General features: G+C 38.5%; 1 protein-coding gene across 8 annotated transcripts in view; it reads left to right on the top strand.

Moving 5' to 3' along the window:
• RPS6KA5 (ribosomal protein S6 kinase A5) overlaps positions 1-14,260 on the top strand; it is an 82,132-nt gene extending 67,872 nt beyond the window's left edge. For 7 of the 8 annotated variants that reach the window (XM_017882319.1, XM_017882321.1, XM_017882318.1 and 4 more), the window contains 3 exons: positions 9,028-9,187; positions 10,903-11,066; positions 12,382-14,260. In XM_017882319.1, coding sequence (XP_017737808.1) covers positions 9,028-9,187; positions 10,903-11,066; positions 12,382-12,630 — 573 coding nt within the window. In that variant the 3' untranslated portion in view covers positions 12,631-14,260. The remainder of the gene's footprint in view (positions 1-9,027; positions 9,188-10,902; positions 11,067-12,381) is intronic. The other variant, XM_017882314.1, reaches the window with a different exon arrangement.
• The last annotated feature ends 10,084 nt before the right edge of the window (positions 14,261-24,344 follow it).

Here is a 24,344-nt window from a genome sequence, read left to right as displayed (position 1 = left end):
TTTTTTTTTTTTTTGAGACAAGATCCTGCTCTGTTGCCCAGGCTGAAGGGCAGTTGCACGTTCATGGCTCACTGCAGCCTCTACCTCCCAGGCTGAGGTGATCCTCTTGCTTCTGTCTCCCGAGTAGCTGGGATTACAGGCACACACCACCATATCCAGCTAATTTTTGTATTTTTTTGTAGAGGTGGGGTTTTGCCATGTTGCCCAGGCTGGTCTCAAACTCCTGGGCTCAAACAGTCTGCCCACCTCAGCCTCCCAAAGTTCTGGGATTGCGGGTGTGAGCCACCGTTCCCTGCCCTGCTTTCTTATATTTAGCCACAACTATACCTGTTAAGAAGTGGGGCAGGACAAAGAAGTAGAGCAGACTTTAGCAAACTATTTGGCAGTATCTACTGAACATATGCAGACCAAATAACCCAGCAATTCCAATTCAAGAATATATCCAACAGAAATATGTATATTTCTGTAACAAAGACATGGATAAGAAGATATATAACAGCATGATTCAAAATTCCCCACACTGGAAACAACCCAATGTTCATCAACAATAGAAGGATATTTTAAAGAGAGGATGCTGGGAAAACAGTGCAGTAGGAAGCACCAGGAATCTGTCTCACCACCAACTGCAGTGGCAGAATCTCTCTGACGTAACTATTTTGGAACTCTGAAGTCCATTGAAAGTTTTCAGCTTCCAGGGAAAGGCTTGGACAGTAAAGTGCGTTAATTTTGGTCAATTTTAGCTCTTAGCACAGTATAGGTTGAGTATCCCTTATTTGAAATGCTTGGGACCAGAGGTATTTTGGATTTCGGATTTCTTTGAATTGCGGCATATTTACAGAATATGTACTGGTTGAGCGTCCCTAATCTGAAAATCCAAAATGCAAAGTGCTCCGGTGAGCATTTCCATTGAGTATGTTAGCGCTCAAAAAGTTTGTTTTGGGAACATTTTGGATTTCGGATTTATGGGTTAGGGATGCTCAACTTATAGCAGCCACCCATTCCCGACCCTCAACCCTGTAGCAGACAGCCATGCACATATTGCTAAAACAACCTACACACAGCTTGTGGGAGCCAGGATGGGCAAAAAGGACCTTGTCCTCCAAATGTAGAGGATCTGTGATCTGAATTGCTGTAATTGCTGCTTCTCATTATAGAGGTGCAAAGAAGCAGTGGTCATTGTTGTGCCTGCCACCATTCCTGCAAGCCCCTCCTCCTCCTCCTCCTCTGGATGAAGTGATATCCAGGGGTACTTAAAGGACCAGTCCGCCTTTTTCCTTTCTTCATTTTTTCTCCTTTTTCCCTTTGGAAGCCAGATATTCAGTACTCATACATTCCAAAGCAACTGCTTATACACGGAAAATTAGAAAGCTACCAAGCATGCCCAGGCAAAGCTGCAGGCTCATCAAAGACCTGAGAAGACCTTGAGTTTATACTTCATGCTGATCCTCAGCACAGAGACAGCCTATAACAATCAAAAAACAAAAAGCAATAAACAAAAGCAAATTAAAAAAAAAAAAAAGCAAGCAAACCCTCAGGAAGAATGAGAATTTTGATTCCCAGAGATATCACATCATTAAGTTCAAGGTCCCACTTTCACAAGAATCACAAGGTATATAAAGAAACAGGAAAGTATGGCCCACTCAAAGGAAAAAATAACAGAAACTGTTCCTGAAAAAGACCTCGCGATAAATTCGCCTAGACAAAGTCTTAAAACAACTGTGTTAAAGACATCGAAAGACCTAAAGGAGTATGTGGAGAACATCAAGACAAAATGTATGAACAAAAATGGAAATAACAGTAAAGAGATAGAAAACCCGAAAAGAAAATGAAAAGGAATTCTGGAGCTGAAAAGTACAGTAACTGAAATGAAAAATTCAGTAGAGGGTTTCAGAGGCAGATTTGGCAGGCAGAAGAAGGAATCAGTGAAATTGAAGTTAGGACAATTAAAATTATTGAGTGTGAGGAACAGACAGAAAAATGAAAAAAGCGAACAGAGCCTAAGGGACCGTAGGATGCCATCAAGAGGATCAACGTATGCACTGTCAGAGGTTGAGAAGGAGAAGAGAAAAAAAGGGACAGAGAGAATATTGGAAGAAGTATTCTATTGGAAATTAGTTTTGGTGGAAAACTTTCCAATTTTGATTAAAGACAATATAAACATCTAAGAAACTCAACAAACTTCAAGTAAGACTAACTGAAAGAGACCCACACTGAAACACATTATAATGAAATGCCTGTAATCCCAGCACTTTGGGTGGCCATGGTGGGCTGCTCACTTGAGGTCGGGAGTTCAAGACCACCTTGGCCAACATGGTGAAACCCCATCTCTACTAAAGATTTACAAATTAGCCAGGTGTGGTGGTGCATGCCTGTAATCCCAGCTACTCGGGAGGCTGAGGCAGGAGACGCACTTGAACCTGGGAGGCAGAGGTTGCAGTGAGCTGAGATCATGACAGAGTGGGTGACAGAGTGAGACTCTGTCTCAAAAAAAAAAAATAGAACCTTCATAGCAACAAGAGAAAAGGGATCCACACATGCAAGTGATCTTCAGTTAGATCATCAGCAGATTTCTCATCAGAAAGTTTGGAGACCAGAAGGCAGTGGAGTGATACATTCAAAGCACTAAAAGGAAAAAAAAAAAAAACTGTCAACCAAGAATCCTATCTCTGACAAAGCTGTCCTTCAAAGGTGAAGGAGAAGTTAAGATATTTCTAGATCCATAAAAAGCTGAGGGAGTGCATTACTTCATTACCACTAACGCCACCCTGTAAGAAATGCTCAAGGGAGTCCTGCAAGCTGACAAGAAAGGACACTAGACAGTTAATTCAAAGCCTTGTGAAGAAATAAAGATGTTAATAAAGGTAAATACATGGCCAGTTGTAAAAAGCTAGCATTATTGTGACAACATTTTATAACTTCACTTTTTGTTTTCTGCGTGACATAAGAGACGAATGCGTTTAAAAGAATTATCAGTTTGTTTTGGGGCACACGATGTAAAAAGATGTGGTTTTGTAACATAAACAACCAAAAGAAGTTGGGTAGAACTGTTAGAGGAGCAGAGGTTTTTATACATTATTAAAGTTAAACTGATATAAATTCAAGTTAGAGTGTTATAACTTTAGGATGCTAAATGTAATCCCTTGGAAACCACAAAGAAAATAGCTATAGAATGTATACAAAAAGAAAAGAGGAATTTAAACGTTTTATTACAAAAAAATAAACATAAAAGGAGGCGATAATGCAGAATACGAAGGACAAAAAAGCCGTCGAGTATACAGAAAACAAATAGCAAAATGACAGAAGTTAGTTCCTTTTTATCAGGAATTACTTTAAATGCAAATGGATTAAACTTGAATCAAAGGACAAAGATTGGTAGAATGGATTTCAAAACATGATTAACTATATGCTGTCTGCAAAAGAATCACTTTAGATCCAAAGACACAAATAGATTGAAAGTGAAAATATGGGAAAAGATATTCTGTGCAAATAGTAACCAAAAGAGAACAAGGCTGTGTGCAGTGGCTCATGCCTGTAATCCCAACACTTTGAGAGGCAAAGACGGGCGGGTCGCCTGAGGTCAGAAGTTCGAGACCAGCCCAGCCAACATGGTGAATCCCCGTCTCTACTAAAAATACAAAACTTATCCAGGCTTGGCGGTGTGTGCCTGTAATCCCAGCTACTCAAGGGGCTGAGGCAGGAGAATCACTTGAACTCAGGAGGCAGAGGTTGCAGTGAGTCAAGATTGTGCCATTGCACTCTGGCCTGGGTGACAAGAGCAAAAGTCCGTCTCAGAAACAAACAAACAAAAAGGAGATCAGGAGTGGCCACACTAAAATAGCTCACTGCAACCTCTGCCTCCTAGGTTCAGGCAATTCTCATGCCTCAGCCTCCCAAGTAGCTGGGATTATAGGCGCATACCGTGACACCCAGCTAATTTTTGTATTTTTAGCAGAGACGGGGTTTCGCCATATTGGCCACAGTGGTGTCAAACTCCTGGCCTCAAGCAATCTGCCCACCTCAGCCTCCCAAAGTGCTGGGATTACAGGCATGAGCCACCACTCCCAGCCACCAAATAGACTTTAAATCAAAAAAGTTTATAAGAGGCTGGGCGTGGTGGCTCACAGCTGTAATCCCAGCACTTTGGAAGCTGAGGCAGGAGGATTACTTGAGCCCAGGAGTTTGAGACTAGCCTGGACAACATAATGAGACCTCATTTCTACAAAATATTTAAAAATTAGCCAGATATAGTAGCATGTGCGTATAGTCCCAGATACTCAGAAGGCTGAGGTGGAAGGATCTCTCGAGCTTGGGGAAGTCACAGCTGCAGTGAGTCATGATTATGCCACTGCACTCTGACCTTGGCAACAGAGTGAGACCTTGTCTCAAAAAAAAGAAAAAGTTTACAAAAGACAAAGAGGGTCACAGGGTCCTCATATATTAATAAAATACCCAATTCAACAGGAAGACACAACAATTACAAACACTTGTGCACCTAATGACAGACCAGTAAAGTACATGATGCAAAAACTGACAGAACTGAAGGGAGAAGTAGACAGTCCTGTAATAATTACTGGAGACTTCAATACCCCACTCTCAATAATGGATAAAACAGCCAGACAGAAGATAAGTAAGCAAATAGAGGACTTAACCAACTAGATCTGATGGACACATACAGAGTTAAAATGTGGAAGCAATCTGAGTTTCCATGGATAGATGATAGACAAGCAAAATGTGCTGTGTACATACACTGGAATATTATTCAGCCTTGAAAAGGGAGGAAATTCTCACATATACAACAAGATTATTATTAAGGATATTATGCTAAAGAAGGAAGCCAGTTAGAAAAAGACAAATACCGTATGTTCAGAAAAGATACTTAGGGTGTTCGAAATCATAGAGACAGAAAGTAAAATGGTGGTTGCCGGGGTTGTGGGGGAAAGGAGAATGGGGAGTTAGTATTTAATGGGTATAGAGTTTTAGTTTTACAAGATGAAAAGAGTTCTAGAGATGGATGGTGATGATGAAGATACTTAATACCGTTGAACTATACACTTAAAAATGGTTAACATGGTACATTTTGTTAAGTGCATTTTAACACAATGAAAACTTAGGAGTGGAGAGAAAGATATTCTATTCTGTGTTCCCCGGAAAGTGAAATCTGAAGCTAATACTTATGTCATATTATGTTATTAAAGAGCATAATCCCAAGGTACAGGGGTGAGGAAAAGAGAGCAGAGCACGTACTACTGGGCTGGCCACGTGTCGTCACCAAGTGCAGTTGATCACTTGAGCTCATGGAACAGACCTCTGAGCAGAGCCAGGAAGCATGAGTTCTGTAAGTGGATCCTGCACCCATAGAATCTAGATACGGGGGACCTGGACCCATCAGCCATTGGTTCCGCACAGCTCTCAGAGACAGCACCCCGACCCCCGAGGTATTATCCTGAGCCAGCTGGTATCTTTGCTGAGTCTGTCATGTTCTACAGGCCAGCTGCACTTAAGTGAACCATCTGTCAACCAGACTCACCAGTTGATCATAGGGAACCTCCTTCAGTGAGGCCATAGTGTGAGTTAAGGAAGAAGTGTTATTGCAACCAAGACAGGTGACATGCATGTAAGCATCTCATTTACTCATGCCTTCTGGACTCATGCCCAGGGCAGATTCTGAGTGTGCCATTTCCATAATGCATTGGTTTGTTGCTGTACCTACCTGACTTGGTGAATCAAGGCATCTGCTGATCTTAACACATGATGCACTGCTCTTGGGATTGCATGTTGAGGCACTCAGAGCCTGCCAGGATCTGGTAACATCTTAGGAGCTGTTATTTGGAGAATAGTTCTCTGCCCCAGAAGGCCCCACCTTGCAGCAGAATACTTCAGGTCTGCTCTGAGACACTGCTGTTGTGGCGGCGAGAGAGTCTCATCTTTCACAGATACCTGTAGTACAGTCAGAGCAACTGAATCCTATGGCTTAAGTAGCATCCTGCTAATTGACAGGATTGGACCTATAACAAAAGCCTATGCTAGGCCCCACTTGAAACAGGTAGCCTTCCGAGTCACTTGATAAGTTTCTTAGAGCAGTATTCTCAAGTGCAACGTATGCTACCTCCAAAATGCAAAGAAGCCCACTAAGTTCTATTCCTATTTCTTAGTGGTACAAGGTACAGTAGGTTGTCTTTTAGAGGAGGATGTTTCATTATGCCCCTGACCACTGAAGTCCTAGTTTTCTGCTCTGCAAAATAAGAATTATATCATTCCACTTCTGGGGAATGAGGAAAATACCCTATAATGATACCTAATCGCATTAACAGGACTAACTTTGCTCTGCTTTCCTTTCTTTCCTTCACTATAGATATTAGAAGAGCTTTTGTTCCATGTTTGGGGAGGTAAACTTGCAGCTAGAAAGGCAAGACGTAGGGAAACTACATTCTATTCAATGGCAAGTGTCAGGGAAATAGGATTCTAGAAACTTAGGGAAAAGGAGTGGAATTCCTGGCATCTGAGGAAAGACTGGGGGATCTGGAACACATGTGACGCAAGTTCCACAGACTCATCAGAGCTATCGTTTGGTGGCATCCCTCTGTTTAATCAAGACCACAGTACAGTCTCTATCATATCACTGTCTTAAGTATTCTCAAAGAGTTCTTACTCATTCAGGAAATAAGCATGGGATAGCAAATTCTGGCACTATGCAAGGTTCAGGGATACAGTGATACATAAGACGTAGTTCTGCTTCTAGGGAGCTCATGGTTTAGCAATGTGGACAGTTGTATTGAGTTACCCCACAAAGTGATAGCGCATCTACAGGTGTGCACACCAGTTCAGTGGCTGTTAGATAGCTCTGTGGATACAGGAGTGGAGGATAAGATCATGAAGAAAGGATTCTTTCCATAGAGGGGAAGCCTTAAGAGACAAACTTGTTAACAATTTGCTGAGCACCTACTATGTGCCAGGCACAATACTAGGTATGTTACATGTATAATTTCATATAATCTTATAATATCACTTGTTACTTTTACCCACGAGGAAATGGTCTTAAGAGAAGTTCTTGAATTTGCCCATCCCAAAGCTAATAATTGACAAAGCAGTTGTTTGCAGCCAGGTGTGACCCTAATGCTCATTTCCCCTGCTTCTGTGCCACATGTCTTCTCTCTGCAGTAGAGGACTGCAGAGTTCCCAGTTACCCAAACTGGGTAACTGGGTTACACTCTAGCCACTCTAGGATGCATGGGACTTTGCCAGCTAAGGAAAGAAAATGGCATTTTAAGGAGACCAAACAGCATGTGGAAAGTCCCAGAGCCCCGAGAACTGTTGGTGGGAACGCAGGATTGGAATATGGGGAACTGCAGAAGCTGAGGCTGAAAAAGCTGAAAAAGAGAAGCAAGAGTCAGAGACTGAAGGAAGCCAGTGAAGGGATTTGGATAGGGGAATGCTGTAAGATTTAAGTTGCATGACTGTTACTCTGGTGTCTGCATGAAGGGTACAGGAGGGAAGAAGTCAGGTGAGGGGCAGGTGGAGGCATGGCATCAGTTATGAGACTCCAGTTAATCTTGGACAGTTACTGCCAGCCTGTGGACTGGCTCACTCAGACCTAGTCGTAGCCTGCCTTCAAGCTACATCAAGGATTTAGGGAGTTTTGTCTGCCTTCTACAGATGTTCTGACATTGCCCTTCTTAGAGCAATTAATCTTCCTCGTTAGGTTGCTCCAAATTAGAAACCGAGGTTCTTTTTCCATGTCTTCTCTTTTCAGACTCTGTGCATTCTCATGCATGTAGTTTTTATTCTTCTCAGGCACAATTTTCTATTTCAGAAAATCTAAATTTGTCCAAAGCCTTCTAGTCTCTTGTAACCTCGGAGGTGTCAAGTTTCTCTTCCTTCTGCATCTGGGTCTTATTCCTGTCTTCTCCATCCTTCTTACTCATGTTTTGTTTATTACCTACCTTATTGGATCTCCTGGTTGTCCTTTTTATGTTATTTTTATTAGCCTGTCTAGGAGTTTCCATCTTTTCTGAAGAGCCAGTGTGTAAGAGCTGTTTCACCATCTTGCCATCGTGAGGGTGAGCCTACTTGTCAGACATGTGACCAGAAAAGGTGGCATATTGTTTCTAGACCACCAGAGCATCATGTGGCTTCCATGTCTCCTAATTAGGGCTGGAGCTGACACTCAGCTTCCCTTCTGTGTCCCCTCCTAAGTGCCATGATGAACACGCTTCCCTCAGCCCAGGCTCCTGCCGACACCACTTCTCCCTTCTCACACTGTCCGGTGGGGCCACCTTTTGGTCCTCTCTGGTCCACACCCAGACACAGCTACTTAACACCACCCAACCCACCACCATTGATAACCAACCCGCCATCTCTGCAAGACTGAAAGTCAGTGAGCAGAGAGAAACTCCCCCAAGAATTTTAAAGGATCACTTTCCTAAGATCCAATCTCTGCTACAAAGATAAGCCTTGGCTTGTTTGTTATTCTGTTAACTTTTTAAAGGGGAAAATCTTAAACATAGATTTCAAACATATGGCTACAATGAAAACAGGTGGCTGTAGATAATTCACTGTATTTAAGACAACAGTGAGAAAATAAAATAAAAACGGGTAATTACAGATCAAATAGGAAGGCCTATATAAAGTTTTTCAAGTCCTTAACCATAGTTACATGTCCTGGGGAAAGGATGGTGGAAATGGAATAGAAAAACATAGTTATTAAGGAGTTCTGCTGTCTCTCTATTTTCTGTTAACATCAATACAATCTTTTCTGAAGCAGTTGGATTATCCTTTTTTCTTCTTATTGCTTTGAATATAGTTATAAATGTGATTTTAAATCTTTATATCATAATAAGCCATGCCACTGGTTTACAAGTCTTTGAGATGTATTCACTGCCTCAGTGACAGAAGTCACGTAATCTTTAAACTCAATCTTGCTAATTGTAGCAGTTGGTAAATTACGCCAATTACGTTACTATTAGGATTATTAGCGCGGCTTTAACGGATCTGGGTAGTCATTCTGTTTTGTTACTTTTTCCCTGATAGTACACAATGTTGTCAGGACAGGTTCCCTTCCAATCTCATGACCGAAGTTTGACGTGTACCAGCGCAGTGGAAATCATGAAGAAAATTAAAAAGGGAGATTTCTCCTTTGAAGGAGAAGCCTGGAAGAATGTATCCCAAGAGGCTAAAGATTTGATCCAAGGTAAGAATCTAATGAAATTTTACATTTTATATGATGTGTAGTGATTGAAGTAGAATCATGCCCATTACACGTACATTTGTATGTCAATTACTCAAGGAATCCATGTGTATTCTAACAGGCTCCCAGGCTATTCTCTCCAGCCTTGTCTTTTTATCAGAACATTCTCTTTAGTAATGGTCTCCACATTTCTAACATGAGCTAGCACTTGGCTTCCACTGGCATCTCAGTCAAATACATCTAAAACAAACCGATACTTTTTGACTGTCCTTTCCCCCCAACACGCTCCTCCTCCTGTCTTTCATCCTGTCAGCAGTGGCACTGCTAAGAAGCCAGATCACCAAAACAGAAACCTAGGCGTCCTCCTGGATACCTGCACCTGCCTTGCCCTCCGCAGCCAGTCACAGAGTTCTACAGATTCAGCAGCACTTGTAGCGGTCCCTTCCTTCCCATTCACATGTCGTTACCTTTGTTCTCATCACCGTTTCTCTCCCCAAATCCTGCAGCATCCTTTCACCTTGCCTCACTTCCTCTGACTTAAGCTGTTCATCATCTATCAATAGAGGGACTTTTCTAGAATCCAAATGTGATTATGCCTCTTTTCTGCTGGAAATCCTTTGGAGACTCTCTGTTTGCTTTAGGTCAGACTCCTTAGCCTAGCATTTAACATTCAAAGCCCCTCATGACCTGGTCCTGTCTGCCTTTGCTTCCTTCTCACCCCAGCTCTGCCGTTGCAGAATATTTGAATTCCTCAGATGTACCGAGCTTTCAGATCCCTCCGTGTCTTTACACACTCTTCTTAATCCTCTTCCCTAGCCACTTCTCCTTATCCTACAGGACTCATCTCCTAGAAGCCTTCCAGGACACCCTCACTCCCCAGGCTACACTCTCCCTGGGGCCTGCTAAAACACTGTGCCTATGTATCTTGCTATTGCACTTGTCCCTGATGTTATAATAGCTGGGGTTTTGCCTATGTGTCTTCTAATAATAGCTCTTCTCTGCATCTCCATCTCCATATCTCTAGTGCCTTACTGCACTCCCTGACTTATAGAAGATGGCCAGTAAATGTTTGGTACATGGATGAAGTAGATCTGTGTGCTTTTTGCTCATTTGGAGCTTACCAGGTCACCATTGGGAGTCTTTGTTTTGGGTGTTTATTTTCTCCTGATTGAAAAGCCACTTAGGCCGGGCACGGTGGCTCAAGCCTGTAATCCCAGCACTTTGGGAGGCCGAGACGGGCGGATCACGAGGTCAGGAGATCGAGACCATCCTGGCTAACACTGTGAAACCCCGTCTCTACTAAAAAATACAAAAAACTAGCCGGGCGAGGTGGCGGGCGCCTGTAGTCCCAGCTACTGGGGAGGCTGAGGCAGGAGAATGGCGTGAACCCAGGAGGCGGAGCTTGCAGTGAGCTGAGATCCGACCACTGCACTCCAGCCCGGGCGACAGAGTGAGACTCCGTCTCAAAAAAAAAAAAAAAAAAAAGAAAAGCCACTTCGCCTGCAGCTTCCTAGAAATAGACTATTGTGACTTTATCATTAGAATCCAGTATTTACAAAAGAATTTAAATGAATAGGAAAATCTAATTATTTTTGTAGGAGATTAAAGCTATATATGTTCACCATGTCATGTGAACATAACTGAGATTTATTTCAGAGTTTATTTTTAAACCATGTTTAAAATGACAAATCATAAAATAAGACTATCTGTTCCCACAGGACTTCTCACAGTTGATCCAAACAAAAGACTTAAAATGTCTGGCTTGAGGTACAATGAATGGCTTCAAGATGGCAGTCAGCTGTCCTCCAATCCTCTGATGACTCCGGATATTCTAGGATCTTCAGGAGCTGCCGTGCATACCTGTGTGAAAGCAACCTTCCACGTAAGGCCCTATGCTCTGTACATGTTGGACGGTTTGAGTAGGAATCATAATCAAATGTTCTTACTCTGTAGCCTCAGATACGTTTTCTTTGTTTCGCATTTAAAATAATATGTGTCCTTTCACTTTTAGGAATGTTTTTATAAATTGCTTCGTGGTTATAAACACTTTATAACAAAAAGTGCACAGGGGACCAGAGTCACTGCTAACCCACAAAATACGTATTTAATTTTAGAATGACCTTATGAGATGAGATAATAGAACTTTTCCTCTCAAATAGACTAAATCATTTTCTTTAAAAACCATAATAAACATTAGGAACTAAGGCATATTTGAACTAAGGCATTTTTTCCCATTCATTCCACAACCATTTAGTACATCACACATTCTTAAAACTGGGAGGGATATGAAGTAAGTTCATTGGTATTAAGTATAGATTGTATGTTTGAAAGACTGAGACTATTTGGTAGAAACTGTGGATTATGCATATTTGTGCCAAGCAGATGCAAATGTATTAAGGTAATTCATGTAAAGTATAGTATAAGATGAGTTAGGGAGACAGAAAGTCACCTTCAAAGGGATTATTTTGGGAAAGGAGAAGGGATAGGGATAGCGCTTCTTCAGCAGCAGAAATGGATTTAAAAAGTAATAACTAGGAAATGTTGAGACAGTAAAGAGATTAACTGCAAGAATTTCTATCAGATGATTCAAATCTTCTCAGTGACATAGGTTGCAAAGTGACAACTACAAGTTGTAACTGCAGCATTGTCCAAGCCTAGGCTAAGGAGAGTGAAGACAGGCTGCAGGAGGAGGAAGCCAGGGCGAGGCTGTAGAGCTGTGCTTCTCTGTGCGTATAAGTGTCCAGTATATACCCAAATGACATTGAATGGGAATGAAGAGCAAAGACTCATAATGCATCCAGTCTGCTTGCATTGGGACTTTGTGTTCAGAATTTTAAATCTTAGACACAGAACCATTAAAAGTAATGGGAGTAGTTTGATTACTGATGGTCTTCAGGAATTTCCAGTCAATTGTTTCGTATTAAGATGTAGTACTAACTTCTTCAAAAGATTTATTAGAATTGTGACTCTCAGACAACCTAGCTAGTTTGATTTAAACAGAGCCCTCAGAAATTTTTTCCCAGGAACTTCTCCACCTTGCCAATAGGCTTAGATACAAAGGTTTTAAGAGCTTTGTTCCCTTAAAACAACTTGGGGCTGCAGTTGCCAATGGAAAGTTGTCTTCTGCTGTAAGTCGTAACTGCTAGGAAAACTTCAGTACTTTTACCTTCACAGGGGTTCCCTTTTTTCTCTCCTAGGCCTTTAACAAATACAAGAGAGAGGGATTTTGCCTTCAGAATGTCGATAAGGCCCCTTTGGCTAAGAGAAGAAAAATGAAAAAGACTAGCACCAGTACCGAGACGCGCAGCAGTTCCAGTGAGAGTTCCCATTCTTCTTCCTCTCATTCTCACGGTAAAACTACACCCACCAAGACACTGCAGCCCAGCAATCCTGCTGACAGCAATAACCCGGAGACCCTCTTCCAGTTCTCGGACTCAGTAGCTTAGGCATGGTAGGAGTGTGTCAGTGATCCATTGCACCTTTATTCCCTCAGCATATGCCTGAGGTGATCTTTTATGCTTTTAAAAATGTTTCCCGTTGGTCTCATTGGAATCTGCCTCCTAATGATTTTTTTCAGGAAAACCTGTTTGGTTATCCTCATCCAAAAGCACTGGACAGAGAATGTTACTGTGAATAGAGCACATATTACTTTTTAGCAAGCTAGCATGATGCCAACAAGACTATTATTGAAAGAGCAAAGGTTCCTGTAAATTTAACTAGGGCTAGATTTGAGCTGCTTGCAGAATAAGTCACAGGTTTTCCAGATGTCTGCTGACAAGAAATGACTCATACTGTGATGATACCTTTTGCTTTGCCTTGTGGACAATGTGGGTTTTTGAAATTTGCACCCTTCAAACAGTGATTTATCAGAGAAAGGGGTCTGTTTTCAAAAAAGATTCTGTAATGAATTTTATGTATGGCATATACTTATTTCTTGAGAGAAGATTTTAACTTATTGTTTTTATTTTATGGTTACATATGATGATAACCTGCTATTGTTAATCTTTTTCTAAAAAGTGGAAAAAAAAAAAGATATAAGAACTCAAGGTCCCATACTCTATTCGGGATCCATCTGAGATGCATGCTAAGCTATGTGTATGTTTTTAATTTTGCACTGCTCTTTCCTGGCTATTTGTTTTAATGGTTATTGCAGAATATTAAGGTACATGTGTCTCTGTTTTAAGTAATATTGCACTTTATAAAAAAGTATGAATAAAGCAAACTATTTTATAAAGTGCACTGTTTAAAGCATTTGCACTGTATTTTTGCCATTTATTTTCATTTTCTACTTTAAATTTGTCCTCACATCCCTCTTCTACTTTGTATGCAACAAGGAGAATGGGGCATGTTGTGTAATGTAGTCAGCCTCTTATGCACCAATGTGAGGAAAACCTAAAGGGAAATTATACTAAACACTGTGCTTCATATTTGTACACTGTGTTGTACTACAGTGAGGAATTTCCTCCTGTGGTCATATATTATGTACATAATATTTTAGAATCATACCTATGACTTGTTTGGAAATTTTTCTGTTAAATTTTAAATCCAGAAAGCATATTTTATAAACTTACGCAGAGCACTTTTATTGCTCAAAAGTTCTGAATTCATACAGAAAACAAGTACTATGTGGATGAAAACATTTCATTAAGATTGCTGCATTTTTAAAAGTACAATTAATTCATTCCCTATGCAAAAAAAAAAAAAAACAGTGATACAGATTTGTATTTGTTATCTTTTCTTTTAAACGCCATCGATGCTTTAAAGCCATCATGTGAAATGTCAGGACTGAGAAAAGTGATTTTTTTTTGCTTTGATTACAGGAATCATGCTTAAAGAGATATGCCCAACATGTTTATTTTATAGTTTTTGTTAATGATAACCTTTTGAGCATTAGTTTGGAATTTGGATATGATATTTATTTATTCCTTTCTTGAGGTTATAGCAGCATTAATTTCAACCAGTTATGAATACTAAAAAATATTGCACTCTATGTAATAGTAGTATATTTATTACTAAATCAATGTATATATTAATAGCACAGACAAAAAATGGCAAATATTAAAATATTTTCAAAATGTTATATTATCCTGTTCACATTTTTGTCCACAGTGGTATTGGGAATAATATTTTATACTTTTTGCCGGCCCAAATGACTACATAATATTGAGTTAATGAAAGTTTCGTACTCTCAGCTTTCAGATATTCCTAGTAATTATGGGAAATTTTGTGTGAATTATTACCAAACTATTGCTAATTCACAAAATGTGATTCCATCAGGCACAGATCTCTAGTAATCAAGAAAATGACCATATTTATAATTATATTGGATATATTTGAAACATATTTGGCTCTTCAAGCCATTTTTTAAACTGTGCATGCTGGTAGAAAATACTAGTTGTAAAGTACAAACTAAAGGGACTATGTTGCTAATAGAAAATGATCCAGAAAAATGGTCAGGCAGTATACAGATTGATGATGTGATTGATTTCATTGTGAATATTGGAAATTAATGGGTTTCATTTTCATTTATTTCCCTTGCCTCTTCTTCTGGAGGAGGACTTGACAGACAATGAAATGGGTAAAAAGGCAGTCAGACTAACAGGAAGAAGGAAAGATAGGCTAGCCGTCAACTGATGAGCCTGCCTGAATAATCTCAAATGGGCTTTTGAAAAGACCTTAACAAACACTGTTGTGCTCTTGTCAAATATCTTTATCCACATCCTACTTGTAAGTACCAAAAGACAGCATTTGATGCCAAGTTTGAAGCAGTTAGGTTGTATGCAGGCTGTGTATTAACATACAGTGAATTGCACTTTAAAATTCAGAAAGCTTTCATTTGGTCACATCAAAATAAACACTACAAAATACTTTATATAAAATGTTAAATGATAGGACTCTTTTTTGGTATTAAGAGTAAAATAGAAGAAGATCTGAGAAATACAAATACATTAGTTCTCTTTGTGACATTAACTTTGGGACTAGAGCCACATCACCCCTCCCTTCTTCACTTATTGATTGTATTGTATATAATTTTCATGCCAACACAAATCCTGATTCATGTATTTTGTAACTGTATGTGACGAATTGAGAGGCAAAATAAGGAAGATAATAGAGGAAAGATGTTAAGAAAGACCAGTGTCTTCTCATTACTCTGCCAGATCCTGTGTCTGAAAGAGGTTAATTAGCATTTTGAAAATCATTGGCTGAGTGTGGTGGCTCACACCTGTAATCCTGTGCTTTGGAAGTACAAGACTGGAGAATCACTTGAAGCCAGGAGTTAGAGACCAACCTGGGCAATATAGTGAGACATTCCGTCTCCGAAAATAAAATAAAACTTAGCTGAGCATGGTGGCTCATGCCTGTAGCCCTAGCTACTCAGGAGTCCAGCGTATGGAGGATCATTTGAGCCCAGGAGTTCGGGGCTGCAGTGAGCTGTGATCATGCCACCGCACTCCAGCCTGGGCAACAGAGCGAGACCTTGTCTTAAGAAAAAAAGAAATTCATTAATTCTTCCAAACCTTTATAAAGTAAGAAACCACTGAATTACTAAAATAGAAAGTCAGTCTCCTGAGTTAATTTCCACATTGTTGTCTGTCTTGGAGTCACAGGTTCATTACCCAAGAAAACTGACTTTTAATTTTTTTTTTTAGATTACTGCTGATTTCAAGTAAGTAAATGACTTTTAAATATAAGGTATTTTATAGAAGTCTACTAAGATAGAAGTCACCTTTTAAAGTAAGGACATTCCTTTTGTATCTCAGTTTATGTTCTTAAATACAGTACTTTATAAAAGTATACAATTTACCGGGTACTAATTCAGACTGCCCCATTTCAAGCACCTGTTATTGTCATATTTATTAAGAACAGGGTACCTCATAATGGTGAAAATTCCTAAATTATTGGGTCTATATGTGCCTTACACCACCTGATTACTTTGGCTATTCTCCCAATGACTGATAATAATAGCATGATTTGAGTGTTCATGTGAAAATACATCTAATATTCCTTAAGATCCAAGTAAATAAGTTAAATTCTGATATGCCACTTATGTCAAAATAATTGTCATATAGATGAATTATTACTGTAACATCATGAAGTATCTTAAAATTATATGACGTTTGGCCCCTCAAATGTCTTACATGATAATACCCCAATTTCCAGTCTTTAATTGATTGTATACCTCACATAAGTGTCTGTCATCACTTGATACCTTTATCTGGCACTAAAACAAATGTAACCGCCTCTAATGAAATTTGAAGTTTGGGTAGGAGATATTGTAAAACTCAAGAATGGGGAAAAAAACATTTTAACAGAAGTATGTATGAAGGAAATATTTTAAGTATAATCTACTCAAAGAAAATAACTGCTACAGCCAACATAAAGGTTTTATTCCCTGTTTTGTTACGTAACTTCACTCCAAATTGTGACTTTCTTTAGAGAAAATATTTTCCTTAAGAGTAATTATTTACGTGTTTTATTGGGGAGCATATTTTCAGGGGGGCAACATCTTCCTAAGAACATTTGATTAGCCTCACTTCTGTCCTCAGCTTCTACATTGCTTACTTTTCAAGATACTTCTTCTGAGCCCTTTTCTTTGTGTGCCCAGCTCCCTGTTATGTAATTAAGTAGTTGATTACCGTTCCAAATGCTTCCCCTACTCAAGGCTGTTGTCCACCCTGTTTCATGAATTTGTGAATTAAGTAGGTGCCTAATATTTTCCTACTATTAGGCTGAAAAGGAGTGAGAAACTAAAGTGGCTTCCAAATATTTGTGTCTTGGCTTCTTCACCCTAGTGCAAAATAGGAAATGTTTATTGCCCGTCATTTCCTTTCCATTATTCCTTTTAACCACATTACAAAAGCTAGTATTTTGTGTTTAGAAGGAGACTTGTATTAAAAGACCAAGATTCTTAGTAGTTATTCATCAGGCTTACGTTTCCTGGTGTATTTCTTCTAGGAGAGGTAGAAGAACATTTTGTAGTATTTTCTGACAGCATTAATATAATGCTGCTTGGGTTATCAGAAAGTATTGAATACTTCAGATAAGTCAAGTGAGTATTTAGTATAGCAGAGGTTCTTCAGAACACAGGAAACTGGGATAGTATGTAACATTATGCTGTTCCCATTATTGTTTTCATTGCATAACACTTTTAATTTGTGTGGTGGTATAAAATTTCCCTCTTTACTAAAAAAAATCTAGTTTCATTCTTGTCCCTTGCCATATTAAACAGCTTCTATCTTCATTTCTGTTTTAAATTTTCTTNAAAGGCAGTCAGACTAACAGGAAGAAGGAAAGATAGGCTAGCCGTCAACTGATGAGCCTGCCTGAATAATCTCAAATGGGCTTTTGAAAAGACCTTAACAAACACTGTTGTGCTCTTGTCAAATATCTTTATCCACATCCTACTTGTAAGTACCAAAAAGACAGCATTTGATGCCAAGTTTGAAGCAGTTAGGTTGTATGCAGGCTGTGTATTAACATACAGTGAATTGCACTTTAAAATTCAGAAAGCTTTCATTTGGTCACATCAAAAATAAACACTACAAAATACTTTATATAAAAATGTTAAATGATAGGACTCTTTTTTGGTATTAAGAGTAAAATAGAAGAAGATCTGAGAAATACAAATACATTAGTTCTCTTTGTGACATTAACTTTGGGACTAGAGCCACATCACCCCCTCCCTTCTTCACTTATTGATTGTATTGTATATAATTTTCATGCCAACACAAATCCTGATTCATGTATTTTGTAACTGTATGTGACGAATTGAGAGGCAAAAATAAGGAAGATAATAGAGGAAAGATGTTAAGAAAGACCAGTGTCTTCTCATTACTCTGCCAGATCCTGTGTCTGAAAGAGGTTAATTAGCATTTTGAAAATCATTGGCTGAGTGTGGTGGCTCACACCTGTAATCCTGTGCTTTGGAAGTACAAGACTGGAGAATCACTTGAAGCCAGGAGTTAGAGACCAACCTGGGCAATATAGTGAGACATTCCGTCTCCGAAAATAAAAATAAAACTTAGCTGAGCATGGTGGCTCATGCCTGTAGCCCTAGCTACTCAGGAGTCCAGCGTATGGAGGATCATTTGAGCCCAGGAGTTCGGGGCTGCAGTGAGCTGTGATCATGCCACCGCACTCCAGCCTGGGCAACAGAGCGAGACCTTGTCTTAAGAAAAAAAGAAATTCATTAATTCTTCCAAACCTTTATAAAGTAAGAAACCACTGAATTACTAAAATAGAAAGTCAGTCTCCTGAGTTAATTTCCACATTGTTGTCTGTCTTGGAGTCACAGGTTCATTACCCAAGAAAACTGACTTTTAATTTTTTTTTTTAGATTACTGCTGATTTCAAGTAAGTAAATGACTTTTAAATATAAGGTATTTTATAGAAGTCTACTAAGATAGAAGTCACCTTTTTAAAGTAAGGACATTCCTTTTGTATCTCAGTTTATGTTCTTAAATACAGTACTTTATAAAAGTATACAATTTACCGGGTACTAATTCAGACTGCCCCATTTCAAGCACCTGTTATTGTCATATTTATTAAGAACAGGGTACCTCATAATGGTGAAAATTCCTAAATTATTGGGTCTATATGTGCCTTACACCACCTGATTACTTTGGCTATTCTCCCAATGACTGATAATAATAGCATGATTTGAGTGTTCATGTGAAAATACATCTAATATTCCTTAAGATCCAAGTAAATAAGTTAAATTCTGATATGCCACTTATGTCAAAATAATTGTCATATAGATGAATTATTACTGTAACATCATGAAGTATCTTAAAATTATATGACGTTTGGCCCCTCAAATGTCTTACATGATAATACCCCAATTTCCAGTCTTTAATTGATTGTATACCTCACATAAGTGTCTGTCATCACTTGATACCTTTATCTGGCACTAAAACAAATGTAACCGCCTCTAATGAAATTTGAAGTTTGGGTAGGAGATATTGTAAAACTCAAGAATGGGGAAAAAAACATTTTTAACAGAAGTATGTATGAAGGAAATATTTTAAGTATAATCTACTCAAAGAAAATAACTGCTACAGCCAACATAAAGGTTTTATTCCCTGTTTTGTTACGTAACTTCACTCCAAATTGTGACTTTCTTTAGAGAAAATATTTTCCTTAAGAGTAATTATTTACGTGTTTTATTGGGGGAGCATATTTTCAGGGGGGCAACATCTTCCTAAGAACATTTGATTAGCCTCACTTCTGTCCTCAGCTTCTACATTGCTTACTTTTCAAGATACTTCTTCTGAGCCCTTTTCTTTGTGTGCCCAGCTCCCTGTTATGTAATTAAGTAGTTGATTACCGTTCCAAATGCTTCCCCTACTCAAGGCTGTTGTCCACCCTGTTTCATGAATTTGTGAATTAAGTAGGTGCCTAATATTTTCCTACTATTAGGCTGAAAAGGAGTGAGAAACTAAAGTGGCTTCCAAATATTTGTGTCTTGGCTTCTTCACCCTAGTGCAAAATAGGAAATGTTTATTGCCCGTCATTTCCTTTCCATTATTCCTTTTAACCACATTACAAAAAGCTAGTATTTTGTGTTTAGAAGGAGACTTGTATTAAAAGACCAAGATTCTTAGTAGTTATTCATCAGGCTTACGTTTCCTGGTGTATTTCTTCTAGGAGAGGTAGAAGAACATTTTGTAGTATTTTTCTGACAGCATTAATATAATGCTGCTTGGGTTATCAGAAAGTATTGAATACTTCAGATAAGTCAAGTGAGTATTTAGTATAGCAGAGGTTCTTCAGAACACAGGAAACTGGGATAGTATGTAACATTATGCTGTTCCCATTATTGTTTTTCATTGCATAACACTTTTAATTTGTGTGGTGGTATAAAATTTCCCTCTTTACTAAAAAAAATCTAGTTTCATTCTTGTCCCTTGCCATATTAAACAGCTTCTATCTTCATTTATGTTTTAAATTTTCTTAATCTTAGAAGAAAAAGAAAACAGAACAAAAGAGAAATGTCATGACTTAGAAAAGGAAATTTAAGTTGTATGGAATACTGTAGCTTTATTTTCTGACATTTCTGCTTGTAGATAGATTAGAAAATCCTTGTTTCTTTTGTTTGCTTTGTTTTAAAATCCAGTAAGTTTGAGGAACTTGACATTTTAAAACTGCAGTTTTATTTTTAACTACATAAGAGACTGGTCATGTAAAATGTGCACTGCTATGGATATATATGTGACAATTAACCTCATTAAAGCTCTGTTGCTATGGTAGGCATTCAGTTATTCCTAATAGTTTATTTTAGGTACTATACTGCTATCCTATTTGCTGAAATTATAAATACTAGCAAAAGGAATGATTAAATGTACCATAATTCTCATTCTTTGGGTGAATAAAAACAGAAATTTAAAGGTGCTATATCACATAAAGTTAATGCTTCAGTACTAAAGTTTTGAAAATATTCCTAAAATTTCACAGGCATGAATTTTGAAAAGGAGATGAAACCACATATACACATAGAGGAATTTTAAAGACTGGCATTTTAAAATGTAGCTGGTAAAATGGTATGAATCCTTACGTGTAGAATTTAAACTTGTTGAAAATAATCTAAGCTGCAACAATCTCTGTAACTGTTCTTCCACAGTTTTACATAGAGATAAGAATTTGTCTTACTAAAAGGTAAATGGAAGATTTAAAAGATGAAAAGATTATTTTCCTCTGTTCTATGTGGACAATTAAAAGTATAGCCAAGCCTTAGCTCAAAAGAGTTGCCTTTGTGTGAGACAGGGCCTCAGTCTGTCACCCAGGCTGGAGTGCAGTGGCACGATCACAGTTCACTGTGAGCTCAAGCAATCCTTGTATCTCAGCCTCCTAAGTAGCTGGGACTACAGGCATGAGCCACCATGCCCAGCTAATTTTTTTTTTTAATAGCTACAAGGTCTCAAACTCCTGACCTCAAGCAGTCCTCCCACCTCAGCCTCCCAAAGTGTTGGCCACTTTGCCCAGCCATGAATTGCCTTTTGAGTTGTCTTCCTTAACTACATCAGTTCATCCCATATTCAGTATATGCACTTTTCTCACATTGTTTTCTGTTTTTCTTTTGTGTGTCCACACTCATTTATTTCTACACTGGTGTTTCACTCACTGCTTATTAAGATATCTGCATGTGGACCTACATTTATAAATTGTAATTCCAATCAGAGAAATAAGAACTTGATTGGGACAGCTGGGAAATGTTTGTGATTAAAATTATTAGGAATAAGGAAATAATGATGCTGTGTGAGAAAGCAAGTAGACTTACAATTCTGAGATACAAACATCTGCAATCAACATAGAGAAGGCTACTTTACAAAAATGTTATTTCAGTGCCTGTATGGACAAATCTCTAAAAAGTTTTGTCGGCCGGGCAGGGTGGCTCACGCCTGTAATCCCAGCACTTTGGGAGGACAAGACGAACAGATCACGAGGTCAGGAGATCGAGACCATCCTGGCTAACACGGTGAAACCCCATCTCTACTAAAAATACAAAAAAAATTAGCCGGGCGTAGTGGCGGGCGCCTGTAGTCCCAGCTACTCCGGATGCTGAGGCAGGAGAGTGGCGTGAACCCGGGAGGCGGAGCTTGCAGTGAGCCGAGATCGCGCAGCTGCACTCCAGCCTGGGTGATAGAGCGACACTCCATCCAAAAAAAAAAAAAGTTTTGTCTACCATGTAGATAAAGGAACCTCAAAGCTTCGTGAAGTGGTTATTTTTCTCTAGGAAGCCCATGTGTTTTCCCACTCCTTTCCCAGCTTTTCCTGCTGCCCACTGCTCCAAACACTGACATCCAGTGGCCAGAGACCAGTCCAAATGGAGCACTAAGACTACATATGGATGGTGATCATATTGTTTAAAATGTTATTGCAACATGGTATGTAAAGTGCACAGGTCTTAAGTATATGGCTCAATAAATGTTTCCATATGTATGCACCCATATAACCATCACTCAGATCAAGACAAGGCTCCCAGTCAATACTCAGACATAACCACCATTCTGACCTCTGTCACTGTTGTTGACATTCCTATATATGGAATTACACAGTCTATAGGTTTTTGTGTCTGGTTTAATTTGATCAGCATTATGTCTGTGAGATGCATCTATGTTGTTGCATGTAGCAATAACAATAGTTTGTTCTTTTTCATTGCTCTGTAGTATTCCATCCGATAAATACATCACAGTTTATCCATTCTACCATTGATAGACATTTTGGTTGTTTGTAATTTTTAGCTTTTATGTTTAAAGCAGCCATAAGCATTCTTGTACGTATCTTTTAATGGACATGTACACTCATTTCTCTTGTGTGTCCACTTAAAAGTGAAACAGCTGGCTGCAGTGAGCCATGATCATACCACTGCATTCCATCCTGGGCGACAGAGTGAGACCCTGCCTCAAAAAACAAACCCAAAAAAGGAGTGAAACTACCGAGTCATAAGATGAATATATATTTAGCTGTAGAAGATATTACCAAATAGTTTTCAACAATGGTTGTACCAATTTGCATACCCACCAATAATGTATAAGTGTTCTAGTTGTTCCACATCCTCATCAGTACTTGGTACCATCAGCCCTAGTAGTTTAGCCATTCTGACAAATGTGTATATTTGATTGTGGTTTTAGCCATTCTGGTGATTTTGTATTTCACTAAGGTTTTAAGGTGCATTTTCCTGATAAGTAGTGATGTGTGGAACACCTTTTTATATTTTTATTAGTCATTTGGCTATCCTCAATTGTTAAGTACCTGTTCAAGTCATTTGTTCATATTTATTGGGTTGCCGTTTTCCTTATTGATTTGCAGGAGTCCTTTATATTTTATGGATATGAGGGTTTTTGTCTGATATATTACCATAAATGTCTTCTCTTTAGTTTGCTTTTCCACTTTCTACGTGCTTTCCTTTGATGACCAAAAATTTTATGCATTCCAATATACCAATCTTTTATTTAATTGCTAATAATTTTGTGTCATATTTAATAAATGTTCACACCACAGTTATGAAGACATTCTTAACATTCTTCTAAAAGCTTTATTGGCCAGGTGAGGTGGCTCATGCCTATAATCCTAGTCCTTTGGGAGGCCGAGCCAGGTAGATCACTGGATGTCAGGATTTGGAGACCGGCCTGGCCAACATGGTGAAACCCCGTCTCTACTAAAAATACAAAAATTAGCCAGGCATAGTGGTGCATGCCTGTAATCCCAGCTACGTGGGAGGCTGATACAGGAGAATCGCTTGCACCCAGGAGGCAGAGGTTGCAGTGAGCCAAGATCACGCCACTACACTCTAGCCTAGGCAACAGAGCAAGACTCTGTCTCAAAAAAATAAAATAAAATAAAATAAAAGCTTTATTGTTTCACCATCCACATTAGGTTTACAGTCCATCTACTCCTGATATTTGTATATGATGTGAAATAGTAGCCAAAGGTTATGTATTTCCATATGAGTATTAACTTGACCCAGCAAAATGTATTGAAAAACTGAGTTGTAATTTCTATGAAGTCTTCATATCTAGTAGTGTAAGACTTCAAACTTCTATCTAATAGTTCTAATAGTTTTGGCTATTCTTAACCCTTTGCATTTCCATATACATTTTAGAATCACCTTGTTAGTTTTTGGGGCAGAAGATGTTAGGGTTTAATTGCTATTGCCTTAAATATATAATTTCAGGAGAAATTGTATCTAACCAATTTTGAGTTATCCAATCCATGGACATGATATATCCCTCTATTTACTTAGGTATTTAATTTGTCTCATCAATGTTTTATAGATTTACATGTAGAGGTTAGATTTATATCTAGGTTTTTGACAATTTTACTTTATTATGAAATTGTTTTAATTAGTTTATAGAAATACAATTTTTTTGGTATATTGCCCTTGCACTTAGAAACCTTGCTAAATTCACTTTTTAATTCTAATAATTCTGTATATTATTTTAGATTTCTTTAAATCTACAGTTATATCTTCTGTAAATAATGATAGTTTCATTTCTGCTTTTTCAATTTTTATTTTTCTTACCTTGTTGAGCTGACCAGGACCTCCAGTAAAATGCTAAATGAAGTAATGACAATGGACTTCTTTAACTTCAACTCAAAATAAGAATTCAATATTTTACTATTTTATATATGTGTGTGTGTGTGTGTATATATATATATA

Source organism: Rhinopithecus bieti, unplaced genomic scaffold, assembly GCF_001698545.2.
Source record: "Rhinopithecus bieti isolate Rb0 unplaced genomic scaffold, ASM169854v2 scaffold_12086, whole genome shotgun sequence".
NCBI lineage: Eukaryota > Metazoa > Chordata > Mammalia > Primates > Cercopithecidae > Rhinopithecus > Rhinopithecus bieti.
Note: the sequence above shows the minus strand (reverse complement) of the source record. Positions and strands in the feature narration are given on the sequence as shown.